Genomic DNA, 14,240 nt, shown 5'->3' with positions numbered 1-14,240 from the left:
GAATAAAGGTTTCTGTAGTCTGATCTGAAACAAGCTCTATATGATCCGCTCTAATGATTACCCATTTAAACTGTGAATCAAAACTTTTCCTGAGAACCCCACTTGTGTCTATAGGAAGTGGCGTGGTCATTTTTCCTTCCTGGTTTCATCTGCTGCAGGTGGTACACGTGTGACGCAAGCTGCTTTGCCCACATTACCCAGAGTGTGACTAGAAGAGGCAATCAATAACTTCAATGACTACATCTAGTTCTGTCTTTTTTATGACTTTTATAGAGGATCTTTAGGAGAGAGGATGGGTGATAATAACAGCATCCATCCCCTTTGCCATTTGCACATTTTATTTTCTTGTATCATGGAATGAAAATTGATTTATTCAGGAATTCTTACTACTGATAAATATAAAATACTCTTTAATGCCAAAAATAAGATTAACATCAAAGCTATTCCTTAGTTAATTGCAAATAAAAAAAGAGGAATCAAATTCTAATTAACGTAAGTATTTTAATGCCTTGGCTAACGTTGATACTAAGTATTTCATACTCTGTAATGTTAAGTTAAAGCTGATTTTTAAAAAAAATTAACCTTAACTTGAAATAGAAAACATACAGAAATTGACTACATAATTATTCATCCTCTTGTTTAATACTTGGTGGTTGTACACCTTTAGCTGTAGTTAAAAGTAAGTCTCTAACGGTTTTGCACAACTGGATACTGTAAATGTTACACATTCTTCTCTGCAACATTGTATAAGCTCCATTAGGTTTACTTGTGACCGTTGCTGAACAACAATTTTCAAATCAATGCACGTATTCTCGGAAGGACTATGGTCTGGATTTTTACTAGCTACTTCAGGGCATTGATTTTTTTGTACTTAAGCTATCCCAGTATGTGTTTTGCTGTATTCTTCCAGCTATTGCTCTGATAGTAATTAAATCTCCTCACATGTTTCAGGTTTCTTGTTAACTGTAGTTTATTTTCCAGCAAAACTTGTCTAGGTCTTGCTACATTTGTTTTGCCATCTATTTTTTCATACATGTTTTCCAATCTCTGGTGCATAAAGGAATCCCCCATAACGTTATGCTCCCACCACAATGCTTCACAGTGGGAATTCTTCATGTAAAGTGGTTGGCTTACCCCCAAAATAATGTCTAACATTGCAGCCATAATAGTCCACTTTGTATGTTTATACCACAGGCTTTCTGACAAACTCTCTTTAACATTGTATTCAATTTGTTTCAAATATGGTTTTCTTTTTGACACATCGTCAGTTTAATCCATCTCTAATATAGAAGACTGTGAGTCTTTCCATGTTAAAGAGGCCTTCCTCACAAGTGCCCATCTCACACACTCTGTTTTAGAAATGCTCCTGTTATTAAATTCTATTGTGCCATATTCTTTCCAATTCATCATGATGGACTTGACGGAATACGTAAGGGATTCCGGTGTTCAGAATCCCAATGCTGGCATTCCGGCAGTGTTAGAATACTGACACGTGTCGGTAGGTATTCTAACTTTCCCCCTCTCCCTACCCTAACCTTTCCTGCCTGAACTGAACCTAACCTCCCCTCATAAGTACAAAACCAGGAGAGACATGGACATATTGTTGCCAAGTGGATATAGTTCAGTACAGTAACTGTGTGATTCAATATTTAATCTCTCTCCTGGTTTTGTACTTATGAGTATTAATATGGTGTAATTCAACATCTTATGAAATAAAGGGACAGTGTTATCTGAACACTGTTTTTTTGGATATACAATAATCCCTCAGTACATATTGTATGATAAGGTTTGTAAATAATAGTTATTATTAGATACAATATCAGCGGAGTATTTTTCAAGAGACACCAAAACACAGAGATTGTGTGATACAATACTAGCTTTATTGGAGAGTAATTACACAGATATACATTAACTCTTATGAAATTCTTTTTCTCTATATGATATATTGCAAAGGGGAAAAGGCATAAATACTTAATTATTGAATTACTGCCTGTAAGACCTTAATACCTATACCCGATATATGTATAATACATACCTTCATACTTAATGATACTAATTGATACGGAAATTCTGAATAAATATTAGTGATATATGAAAATATTATTATTGGTTTATACATATGATAATCGATATGTCCTCAGATCTACAGACACCCGAATAACCTTTAAATAACATACAATGTAATAAGGAATATCAAACATAGGAGACAGATAGTGGTTTAATTGTTTAATTGAATTTTAATTTCACATGGTTTAATTTTTGTGACACACTTATTAGTTTCAATATTTCGCGGAGGTTTTAAGTATAATACCAATAAAGGTAAAATTTTAAAAGACAATAATTTTTCTACAACAGTCGATATAATGGTTAAAAAATGTGTTCAGTAATAAGTCCTATGAGTGCCCCATAAAGGAATTACTTCTCCCCTTTGGATTTTTTGGGGGTTAGTATGTCTGCACAACAACCATGAATGGCAAAGTGTATACTTATTTATCATACTGATCTCTAACTACAGGAAAATGTAAATGCAAGCAAGTCTCAAACAATGGTGCGTACTGCGAATGCATATACACCGCAGTGCGCGTGCGTAAGATGGCATTGCGATCTCACTGCGATCACCTATGCAGATACAAGGCCATCGCAGATCAAGGGACAGGACATCAGCGTTTGGGAGTGGTAGAAGAAACGCAGCCATGCCTGTCTGAACGCTGTTGCATGGGCGTGCATAAATTAGCCACTGCGATGGCATACGTAGCTTGTGTACTCACTGCGTGCAATGAGGATTGCAATTTCTGTGTAAGGTCAGACCTGCTGTAATTGTGCATGTGGGGTTGATGTTACTAGATGTTTCCGATGTATACGCAGGACTGCAAGGTATTACCGATTTGCGAAAGTTGTAGTGAACGTCTCTATGCTGGCTTTGCGATTGCAGACATTAGCATATTTTCGCAGCGGGTCTGCGTTCATAATTGCAGCTGCGATCGCAATAGTGATCCGTAGTGAATCAGGCCCAAAGCGCCTTTTTTGCCGAAATATCAGCAACTACAGTAATTCTACTTTAGCCCCTATGTGTTTACAATTACTATTGTTTGCATTTCCATATAACAACACTTATTTGGAATCCCTCCTACTATAGGTCAAATTAATTAATTTAGAACATTCTGTACTGTTACTTTCAAATACTGTAGCTAAAATGCTGATAAATGCTATTAATTCATATATAGTTTATTAATTGCATTGTATAGTTTTATATGGATAGCAACTGAAAGTATGGTGACTTCTTCCACATTTTTATCAGTACTAAGCTTCCAAGAACCTGTTCTTTGTATTGCTTTATGTCCTCCCTGTATGAACTCTTGTTAAAGGTCTACATTGAAACACAGGACACGTTTTGTGCTTGTGCAGTGTTGATATGGATTTATTTAATTGTTAGGGTAAGTCAGGCTGTAAGGAATCCAGCCAAGAAACAATTGATCATTGCAATGCTAAAGGCATATCAGATTAGACTGCCAGAATAACCATAGAGAGACAAACACACACATAGGTTTTTTTGTATTGCACAGTGAATAAAAGGAGTTATTGAGCAAGTATATCTGTCCTTGTCTATGTAATTGAAAAACAGAGTGTGGAGTGGCTGTGTTACTGAATAACATTGCATGATTTTTACCAATTCATTAAGCCACATTGTAAGAAAGCGGACAACTTGCAACTCTGAAATGACCCTGAAATTAAAGGGGAGCTGTCCCTATATTGTTACAATTCTGTCACTAAATAGAAGTTGGAGTTAGCCCCTGTATATTTATAATTTAGCAGCCATGAGTTGAGTAAGTACTTTCTACATATCATGGTATAGATATGTGGTGTTATTCCCTCTTCTGAGAAGTTGCAGGCCACGTTCATGGACAATCATGGCCACTATGATATCTCAACACCCATTGAACTCTATTGCAACCAAGGGCATTAAGCTGGGTGCACACTTGTACAATCATACTTTCAATGCAAGTTTACTTTCGATTCCACTTACCTACGTTTGTCCAATATTATACCATGGAACCTGATGAAAATTAAACTGCACATAAAATCTGATCTCTCAATGCGTCCAGTTTTCTTCAGAGAAAACATGAGCAAGGGTGTGTTCACACTCTCACAGGAACGGGTCGGAAATCAAAAGAACGGCCTGACATTTGTATAGGTGTGTACCCGGCTTTATTCTTGAAGCTGCAGAATTTTAACGTTTTAGTTGTTTCAGTAATGGTACAATCACTCTTGATTGGGATATATGAATTTATAGACACATTTTTAGAGTTTACTAATTATTTACTGTAATTCTCCAAATGCTGTATTAAGTAGTAATGTAAAGTTTCAGATAAATGATGTGCATTGTATTGGTTTGAGTCATTTGCACACTGTGGGCTTGGTTTAGAGTTGAATGTGCTGTTGACCAACTGTAGGCTGGAAAAATACGATTTGCTGCACTGTGGATGTAGGTCAACTTACTTTAAGTTTTGAATAATGCAGCACCTGTAGTGGTGGATTGGGGGCAGGCAAGTACATGTTTAGTACAGTGAAGGTATGCCCATTTAAGCCCTGGAAATATAGCATCACCACGTATCTTTATTTTAAAGCAAAAGAACAAATATATAAAATAAATAAATACCAGTATGGCCCCACTATAATAAGTAACATGCTATAGCCTAACCTGGCTACAGCTCAAGCAGGGAGAAAACCTATCTGCAAAAGCCACTACCAACACCAAGATATGTCACTCTATACTTGGAGTTTTCCAGTCATACTGTGACTCCAGTTCCATCTCGGTCAGCACAGGGCAGTAGTCCCTAGGAAAGTCAGGCCCCCCAAAAAACATCTAGGCTCCGCTAGGGCAAATTAGCCCCATGGCCAATAGCATTGGCACCTTCCTGGCACCTCTTGTAAGTAAAATAGATGGAGTACTATTGTAGCCCCAAGAGCCATTGACTGCTTGGGCATGATGGCTCCTGTAAGACAACAAAGACCAGCATGTCATATAGTCTAAGGTTTCAGAGTATATTTTTTTCACAAAACAATTCTAACACTTGGGATTATTCAACAGCGACAGTAAATATATTGAGTGTGTTGTGTACAACTTTCCATAAGAGTGATTTTATTTAGTGCTGCTTCAGTGAATTGAGTATATTCATCAATGTAGACGTAGAGGACCACTGTTATACTTCCCAGTAAATGCGTCAGAATAGGAGACTCTAAAGAATTCTTTATTTCAGCCTAGAAGATGATTGAGTATATACTGTAAGTACAGAGGGATCTCCTAGTTCAGAAAAGTAGCTCTATCAGCCTTTGATCCTAAATTATTTTTGTAAATCATAATTTTTTGTTAGAACCTTAACATAAGCCCAAACTCATTTGTGCTGTTTTGCTACTAAAAATAATACAGTTCCAGTAAGGCAGACAGGAAGGTCTTTTACTAATGTTATTGCATTAAGGAGGACATTTTAAATTAAACTGTAACAACCAATCCCACATATTCTTTTGTTGTATAACTTGCAGAGTGCAGACTAACTCCAATGTTAGCAAGACATTTCATTAGCAAATAAGGGAAAACTCAACATCTATAAAACAAATTGCACAATCTAGACTTTCAAATTAAATCTACAAAAACCCCATCAATGCCTATACATTATATGTGTTCCAATGAACTGCAGTATAAGTAATAAATTAAGGCTTATGTTTATCCTGTCTCCAGTGCCTTCATTTTCAGTTGACTGTAGCAGGTTGTTATCAAACTTTAATTTGCATAATGATTTTGTAAATTAAAATATAATTGCATCTTCCTTCTTATCATATGCCTGTCTTTCTTTCCTTTTCTTTTTTAGATTATCAGTTTATTAAATGTCTTTACACCACAGAAGTCTCTTGAGGAGTTCCAAGATGTGTAAGTAATGCCTGATTAAATTAACTTAATCTTCAGAGGCGGAGAAAGTGCCTTCATTTATTAGATAAAATCAACACCGTATTGATTGCAGGATGCTGCTGTCCTTGTAGGAAGTTTAAAACATGAGGACAAAGGACGTCAAAAATCATTTTAATTAGGCAATATTCACCCAGACTACAGCATTCTTAAATATTGCTTCCACCGTCACTGGGTCACACATCATATAGTTTTTGTATTTGTAAATATTTGGAGGTATCTTGCTAATTAGATCTATTTTAAATTGTAGCATTAATCTCTCCGCATTGAATTCATCTTGTGTTGTCTAGTAATTGGTAACACCTGCTAGAGTGCTATCACACTAAGAATTATTTTCATTGTGATATATATGAGAAATAATTACTGTTATAATGCCATGTTAATAAAATATTCAAAATGACATTTTCAGGAACTGTTTCATTAAAACAATTTTGATTTTTCTAGTTATCTAGTAATGGAATTAATGGATGCCAACTTGTGCCAGGTGATTCAGATGGAACTGGATCATGAGCGAATGTCTTACCTTCTGTACCAAATGCTATGTGGAATTAAACATCTTCATTCAGCTGGAATCATACACAGGGTTAGTAATATTATTTTATGGAGTTGACGATTTCTCATTTTGCCTTCTACACCATGTATAATTTACAGTTACAGGTTTATGGCATGGTTTGAAAACAAGTGGGATTAATAGTAATAATAATAATGATGATGATGATGAAGTTGTATAAAGTCTTGAATTTTTTATATGACTAATGGGTTTTTGCACCCTCCTTGCATACTGTTAAGCTGGGTACACGCTAGACAGGCACATCGTCCAGCGTGTACCCGCTGTGTAGCTGACGATGCACGCTTCCGCATACAGGTCCGAATGCAGCATGGCCCCTGCCGTCACTTCTGGCATTGGCAAGTGTGTATGCACTTGCCGGCACCCCCGCTGGGTCCCACCGGTCACGATATCACTCTGGGTACACATCGTCTAGTTTGTACCCAGCTTTAGATCACTTTGACAATTGGAATGCAAGTGATATGAAAGGGGAAGGCAACATAACACAACATATATTCATAGTAATTATAGTACCAAGCTTTATATATATGGAAATTGGAAGTAATCCTTTGTGATAGGTACACTTATAAAAAGGGCCTTTGTGAAAGAAATCATGCTAAATGATACTGTCATGAAACAATGTAAGCTTTCTTTCACATGCAAGGCTGCTGTAAGCAAAATAAGTTGTAATTGCTGTAAAAACTTGATTATTGGGACATACAAGCAGGAATGGTAAAATGTGCAAACTTTCACATGGCAGTATTTTGTGTGACTAATGGATTCTTGCATGGATGAGTTTCACGTATATATAGAGTCTGTGATTGCTTCATAGGCCTGAGTGACTGAAAAGGTCAAGGTTTAATACATAAGGTGTATTTTAAAGATCTGAACTCATGAATGTATACCTAAGAAATTGTGTAGAGCATAGTGGTGACATGAGGAGTATTTTGAGATATTTGCAGAATTATATCTCTTGAGAGTGCTATGTGGGTAATGTCAGAATACAATTAGTATGAATAATATGGAATATGTACAGTAGGTGGCATGCTTCATGCAATTTTTACTAACACATTCCCATTTCCAATGCAGGATTTAAAACCAAGTAATATTGTTGTGAAATCTGACTGCACCTTGAAGATTCTTGACTTTGGATTGGCAAGGACTGCTGGCACTAGCTTCATGATGACACCATATGTAGTAACACGTTATTACAGAGCACCAGAAGTCATTCTTGGAATGGGATACAAGGAAAATGGTAGGCTGTGCCCTAGACACAGTCTCTTGGTAAATTAAGGGAATGTAGGAAATTTAAGTCCTTAAAAGAAAATAATTATATTCAAAACATTAAATTGGCAAGCTGTAGTGTAGTCTGAGAAATTGTGGGCACTGAGCTCCTATAAGAAATAATCTTCAGGAATAGAGTAACTTTAACACATTCAGGTGTCAGGAAGGGATGTATCAAAATAAATCAATGATCATGATGTAAGGGCAAAACATATTGTACATGTATGGGATTATCACTAGCAGTATATTGTATATTGATAGAGATCAGCAATGCTCTATAATTATTTTAGTGGTTGAGAAAACTACAGTTCTCAGTCTTTGAAATGCCCCTACATACCACTTAAGTGGCAATTAATTGTGTTAATTGCATTACATGCCACACTTGATATAATGTACAATTTGGTTTACAGTACAAAGAGAGAGCCCTTATCTTTAGTATGAAATATAAAATACAGTTCTACAAAGGGGGAACTGCCAGGTTAACTACTTTAAAACAGACAACCCCTTGTAAGAACACATATGTTAGTATTATAATTGTCTGAAAACAGATACCCTCTATATGGTGTTACCGGGATGTAGCCATTGGCATTTCAATCCCATTCCTGCCTTACCATATGTGGTAATATAAGATATGTGTATTGAAATGTTTGAAAAGTTAGGGCAATAAATTAATCAGATGTCAATCTGCTCACCACAGCTGTGCTCTAGCTATGTTTTTTATATTATAAATAATATATAACATCAATTAAAACATATGAAATGAAGGAGAAAAAAAGCACTCAATTCTCCTTCTAGTTCCATTCCTAAACCCTGCTATATCTTCTAAACAGCAGTTTTAATGAGTTTTAAGAAACTGTGTCACAGGTTGGGGTTACGTGATTGTAATATGCAGAATATATATAATTAACTGAGAAATAACACAATTTGTATGCCATCTTGTTTCTCATTGTCATATTGCCAGCTGCTGCCATACATACTGTAATTCATGTACCTCTTTCATTTGATAAATTACATTATAGATTAATGTAAAACCTGTATAAATAAATAGGACCTTATTTAGAGTTAAACAGAACATTGCGACTTTTGCATACATGCAAAGATACATCTGTACACTTAAATTTCTTCAGATGGATATTGAGTTGCACATAGCTTTAGAGTCGAGCAGCTTTAATTATAGCATATAGATATGGACAAAAGTGTGGTCATCATTATCATGAATTTGGACACTTGTTCCCGGATTATGGGACAAGGAAAGACGTACCTCCTAAAAGCAGCATCTGGAAGCATCTGTAGGGAGCATGGCTGACCTGTGCTTCCGCACCCTTACTGTACTGAACGTGCACTATGACATGCACATCCAAGTAGAAATGGGCCCAAGTATAAGATATGCTGGTCTCAGAATATGAGCCACAGTGTGTGTGCTTGTTGTGCTGTGCAACACAATTTACACAAGTTGATTTTTTTATGTGATGCAAACGTACTCATGTCCAACTCTAAACCAGGTCCATAATGACATTAGTCTGCATTGGCCCTTTATAGTGCAGCAAACTACAATTAGGTATATAATTATTTCAATAACCATTGACACATCCTCAATTTATTTTGTTTTTACACATTCATAAGAATTTTTTTGTTTTATTTACTATAATTTGTGTGTCCTTGTAGATTTCTTTTGTATCTTTTTTTTACTTTCATGTCATTAATATCTTGAGCACAGTAGTCAGATATTAGATGAAAAAGTAATTTAAACAAAGCTGCTCTGATCTTCCCCTCGTACCGCTCTTAAGTTTTTTTTAATTCTAATAGCATCAGTTATAAATGAATTCAGAGAATGGCATGTCCTTATTGCAGTCTTTTCACATCCATCATTTTACAATAGCTTATTGCTTTATTTTTTCACTGTCATCTTCAGCATTTTCATTCTTTCTTGTCTCACCTTATCCCCACCTGTACAATTGCAAGGTACTCACCTGTTTGCTAAAATGGGTACACTTTGTTAGCAATAATACTTATGTTTAAGCCGCTATTTTTCTGCCTTCATTTGCCTTCTTAATTTAAGTAAAAAAATCCATAGCAACCGATCACATTCCAACCAATGGAAATCATAGCAACCAATCAAGTTCCAACCAATGCAAATCATAGCAACCAATCACGTTCCAACCAATGGAAATCATAGCAACCAATCACGTTCTAAAGCTGGGTACACAACTTTAGTAGGTGCGACCTAGCGATGCGGCGAGCAATGCAATGATACATCGCGCACTGCCGTACACACTGCAAGATCTGCTGTACAATGGCACAGTGTATTGTTACATGGTGCAAGTAAAGCTAGGGCCACAACATATTATATATATTGTCTGATATATCGTCCTGATGCATATCAGAATGATATATCGTACACATCTCATAGTGTGTACTCCCCTTCCGTGGTCCTCATCCGTCATTCATTAAATCGTCCTATTGGATGTGCAGCGCGCCCAATGGGTCGACTCAATGAATGATGCAATGTAGTCATATGCAGCATGCCGCACCACCATAAAGTGTGTACCCAGCTTAACTACACCGCAATGTTCATTGAAGCACATCCAATAGGACAATTCAATGAATGACGGCCTGGGAACGATGGACCGGGCATACACACTATACTGTACGTTGTGTACCCAGCCTAACTGATTTTTATAGTAATTTCTAGAACATTAAAACACATCCTGACAGGCTGCTATGGCTTCCAACACTTTTAGTAGAGCGTCACTTTTCACAATGGTTCCCAGATATGTTGCTTCTTTTGTATTAATTTGTGGGGGTGGGGATAAAAGGAGTTATGCTCTTTTTCATCCATGCTTTACAAATTGACATACCTGGCTAACTTTGCCTTTTCCTCTTTCCACATCTTAATGGCCTTGTTTCTGCACTTCTAGTGGATATTTGGTCTGTGGGATGCATTATGGGAGAAATGGTCCGCCACAAGATCCTCTTTCCAGGAAGGGACTGTATCCTTGTACCATTCCGGAGCTTCAGTTTATTCATGGGAACATACCTTCCAACTTACAAAGCTTATATGTCTGATTATTAACCACCATATTATTTGTTGCTGTGCACTAACTCTTCTCATTATTATTTTCATGATGAAACTCAGGATTTATGGTACAGATCAACATGAGTATAGTACATCTACTTAAAATGATATAAGTAATTTGCATTGGTTGTGTGCAAAGAAAATAATAAGTGCGAGACTTATTTATATTCAACCCACATAGAATAAACAGTAGTATGTGCTATATCAATATATTATATCATATATTTATTTATAGCTTTTGCCATCATGCTTATTTTTGTAAATTTGTCTTGTAGTTTTCAGTATGTCAGCTCACAGATTATACTCTACAAACAATTCTCACATTGCACAAATGTCTCAAACATTTGTTTACTGCAAAGCTCAGGGGCATGAGAGGAGCAGAGAACTGGCACCAAATATAAGATATACTACAATACAATGAAGCTGGCACTAGACCTAACTACAATCAGAAGGCTAATATAAGCTGCAAGCAAGAGGGAGTTAAAATCGTATGAGTCCATTTAGTTATTAGTTTATTCTCTCTTTGTACATACTACATTTAAAATGTAAAGTTTAACCATTGTACCTATTGTAGATTTCTAATCCTGACACTTTGTGACAGATTTGCTTTTGCTGCTAGTCGGATGGATTGTGCAATCATATTTACTCCACAATGCACTTTGTAATGAAATTCTGTTATAAAGTAGCATTTCTGACACAAAAATCTATAACGGTATCTAACTCGCAGCCCTGCAACACTTGTTGTTAAGATAACTGGTACGCAGACAGCATTCTGCTCGTTTTATGAAATCACAGGTGATATAAATTTTATGACCAAAACTTATTTGTAATCATCAATCACAGGGGAATATCATTGTAAATTAATATCCTACTTTTCCATTATTGGTTTGTAATATTTTATATGTTGTAGTGGCTTAATACAGAGCTGTCTAACCCATGAGGCCTTACTTATGTTATTATTGCAATTTTATTCTGCCTTCCACCCGGGCTGGCACAAATAATCCTGATTATTTAAATACATACATAACTAAATAAATAAGTAAAAAAAAAATATATATTTATTTTATATATATATATATATATATATATATATATATATATATATATATATATATATATAGGCCTCATTAGTTGGACAGCTACTATTGTGCTTAGCAAGATTAAAAATACTTATATTCATATATCTCACTTTTCATTAACTCTACATCATTCACCTAATGCCTTCAGTAGTACATGTGCATGGACAGGAAAAGGGATTGATGGATGTCAGAGATGTAACACAAGTGATTGTGCATGCCCTTGTGCAATAGCTAAGATACTACTATTGATCCTGTACTGCAATTTGGCTTGGATAATAGTTTTTCTAAAGTCACCTTGATATAACAACTGATAAGGTTACTCACTGTAACTTGACCCTCACTACAATTGGCCAGACTACATCATCATGCTGCTTGTTGCTTTATAGTTACCTTGTCCCAAAAGATATAGCCATGGGACTCACAGATAGCAGCAAGATATATTTGGAGAGCTTTCTGAAACACTTTGCAGCTAGACAGCATTATGGCTGAAGTATTTCATATTTACTGGTCCTGGTTTATTGAGTGTTCTCAGATGAACAGTATTACTCTCTAACATTTTCTTCTTCAGCAGGTCGCAGAAAGTGTTACCCCTGTTTTTCCTGTTCACTCTCAGAATATCAATCATTCTACAGTCTTCTAGCTTCATTAGTTTTCCTGTAATAGTCACAATCAAAGAGCGCTAGGTTGGAAGGTATGTATAAGTCAAGGCAGACAATTAATTAGAGGACAGAAAACCATGAATCACCAATTACAGCATAACAGATAATGTAACCATACCCATTAAATCTTTATGCTAGACTACTGCTTATTTTATTTTTGGGGTGTTGCATATTGTATTATTTATTTGTCATTTTATGCTTTGCAAGTTCCCATTACATTCCAGGAATGCAGTAAATGAAGACATCAGGCCTGCACAGATGCTACCTCTTGGTAATCGCATCGATGCTTACTTATGTGTTCCATTTATTTCTGATTTCCACTCTGTGAAATTGTATGACCGTTTCTCTCATCTTGTATTCCTTCTAATGCTATCATGTCACCATCATTAAGACATGCTTCTGCACATTTTTTGCTTGGCTATTAAATGTAAGGGATATATTTAGAGATAGGTACACAAGTGTTTTATTATGCGGTTGTGCTGGTACTAACAGGGTGAATAGTGTTTGGGAACAGCTCCTGCAAACTGCACATTGTACATGTCCTTTTCATCTAGCAGTTTAAGGCCATAGAAATAGCAGGGTTCACAGAGATTCCAGGACATGGGGTGGGTTCCAAACAGCCATGCCATTGGCAGGGCCGAAACTAGGATTTTTGTCACCAGGGGCAAGACAGTAATTTGGCGCCCCCCATGTAATTCCCCCTGCAGTAGTGCCCATATTGTAATGCCCCCATAGTAATGCCCATATGTTAATACCCCCATAGTAATGTAGTAATGCCCCTGTAGTGCCCACCATACAGTAATGCCCCTGTAGTGCCCATGCTCCCATATTAATGCCCCTGTAGTGCCCATGCTTTCATAGTAATGCCCCTGTAGTGCCCATGCTCTCATAGTAATGCCCCTGTATTGCCCATGCCCCCATAGTAATATCCCTGTAGTGCCCTTACAGTAATGCCCCTGTAGTGCTCATGCCCCCACAGTAATGCCCCTGTGGTAATGCCCCTGTAGTGCCCATGCCCCAATAGTAATGCCCCTGTAGTGCTCATGCCCCATTATTAATGCCCCTTATTGCCTATGCCCCCATAGTAATGCCCCTGTGGTAATGCCCCTGCCCCCATAATAATGCCCCTGTAGTGCAGCTTATTAAAAAAAAAATACTTACCTTGAACCCCGCTCCTGCATCCAGCGTCGCGTCCGGTCCGCCGGCTGCTCCTTGGAACTATGGGGGAGATGTCATGACGTCTCCCCCATAGTGCCCGTGGGGAGAGCCGGAAGCTGGAGTTCGGGAGAGAACTCCAGCCTCCGGCTCCGGCTACACCGCGTCGCTGCAGAGAAGGAGCCGGGCACCCGCTGGTAATAAATATTACCAGCGGACGTCCGGCTTGGAGCCTCTCTGCAGCGCCGGGCTGGAGGTCACTGGCACCAGGTACAGCGGCTCACCCGGTGCACGTGCACCTCCAGCCCCCCCCTAGTTGCGGCCCTGCCATTGGTTACCTACTGTTGTCACTGCTTACTGCATTTAAACCCTTTAATAAAGGGGATGTTTTTTTCCAAATAATTCAACCAGCCACTCATTGCAAAATGAATAATAAATAACTAAACTGATACAACCTGTCCTAACACAGAAGTATCAT

The 14,240-nt window shown here is 37.2% G+C and overlaps 1 protein-coding gene across 2 annotated transcripts in view; it reads left to right on the top strand.

Annotated features, from left to right (window-relative positions):
• The window catches only part of MAPK10 (mitogen-activated protein kinase 10), a 255,191-nt gene that overhangs the window by 154,487 nt on the left and 86,464 nt on the right, over nucleotides 1–14,240 (top strand). For both annotated transcript variants that reach the window (XM_088445014.1, XM_088445015.1), the window contains exons 5-8: nucleotides 5,868–5,926; nucleotides 6,407–6,545; nucleotides 7,599–7,764; nucleotides 10,712–10,783. In XM_088445014.1, the coding sequence (XP_088301140.1) occupies nucleotides 5,868–5,926; nucleotides 6,407–6,545; nucleotides 7,599–7,764; nucleotides 10,712–10,783 (436 nt within the window). The remainder of the gene's footprint in view (nucleotides 1–5,867; nucleotides 5,927–6,406; nucleotides 6,546–7,598; nucleotides 7,765–10,711; nucleotides 10,784–14,240) is intronic.

Source organism: Taudactylus pleione, unplaced genomic scaffold (assembly GCF_031769625.1).
Source record: "Taudactylus pleione unplaced genomic scaffold, aTauple2 ptg000376l, whole genome shotgun sequence".
Taxonomy (NCBI): domain Eukaryota; kingdom Metazoa; phylum Chordata; class Amphibia; order Anura; family Myobatrachidae; genus Taudactylus; species Taudactylus pleione.
The sequence above is the reverse complement of the archived record's forward strand: the minus strand, read 5'-3'. Positions and strand labels throughout refer to the sequence as shown.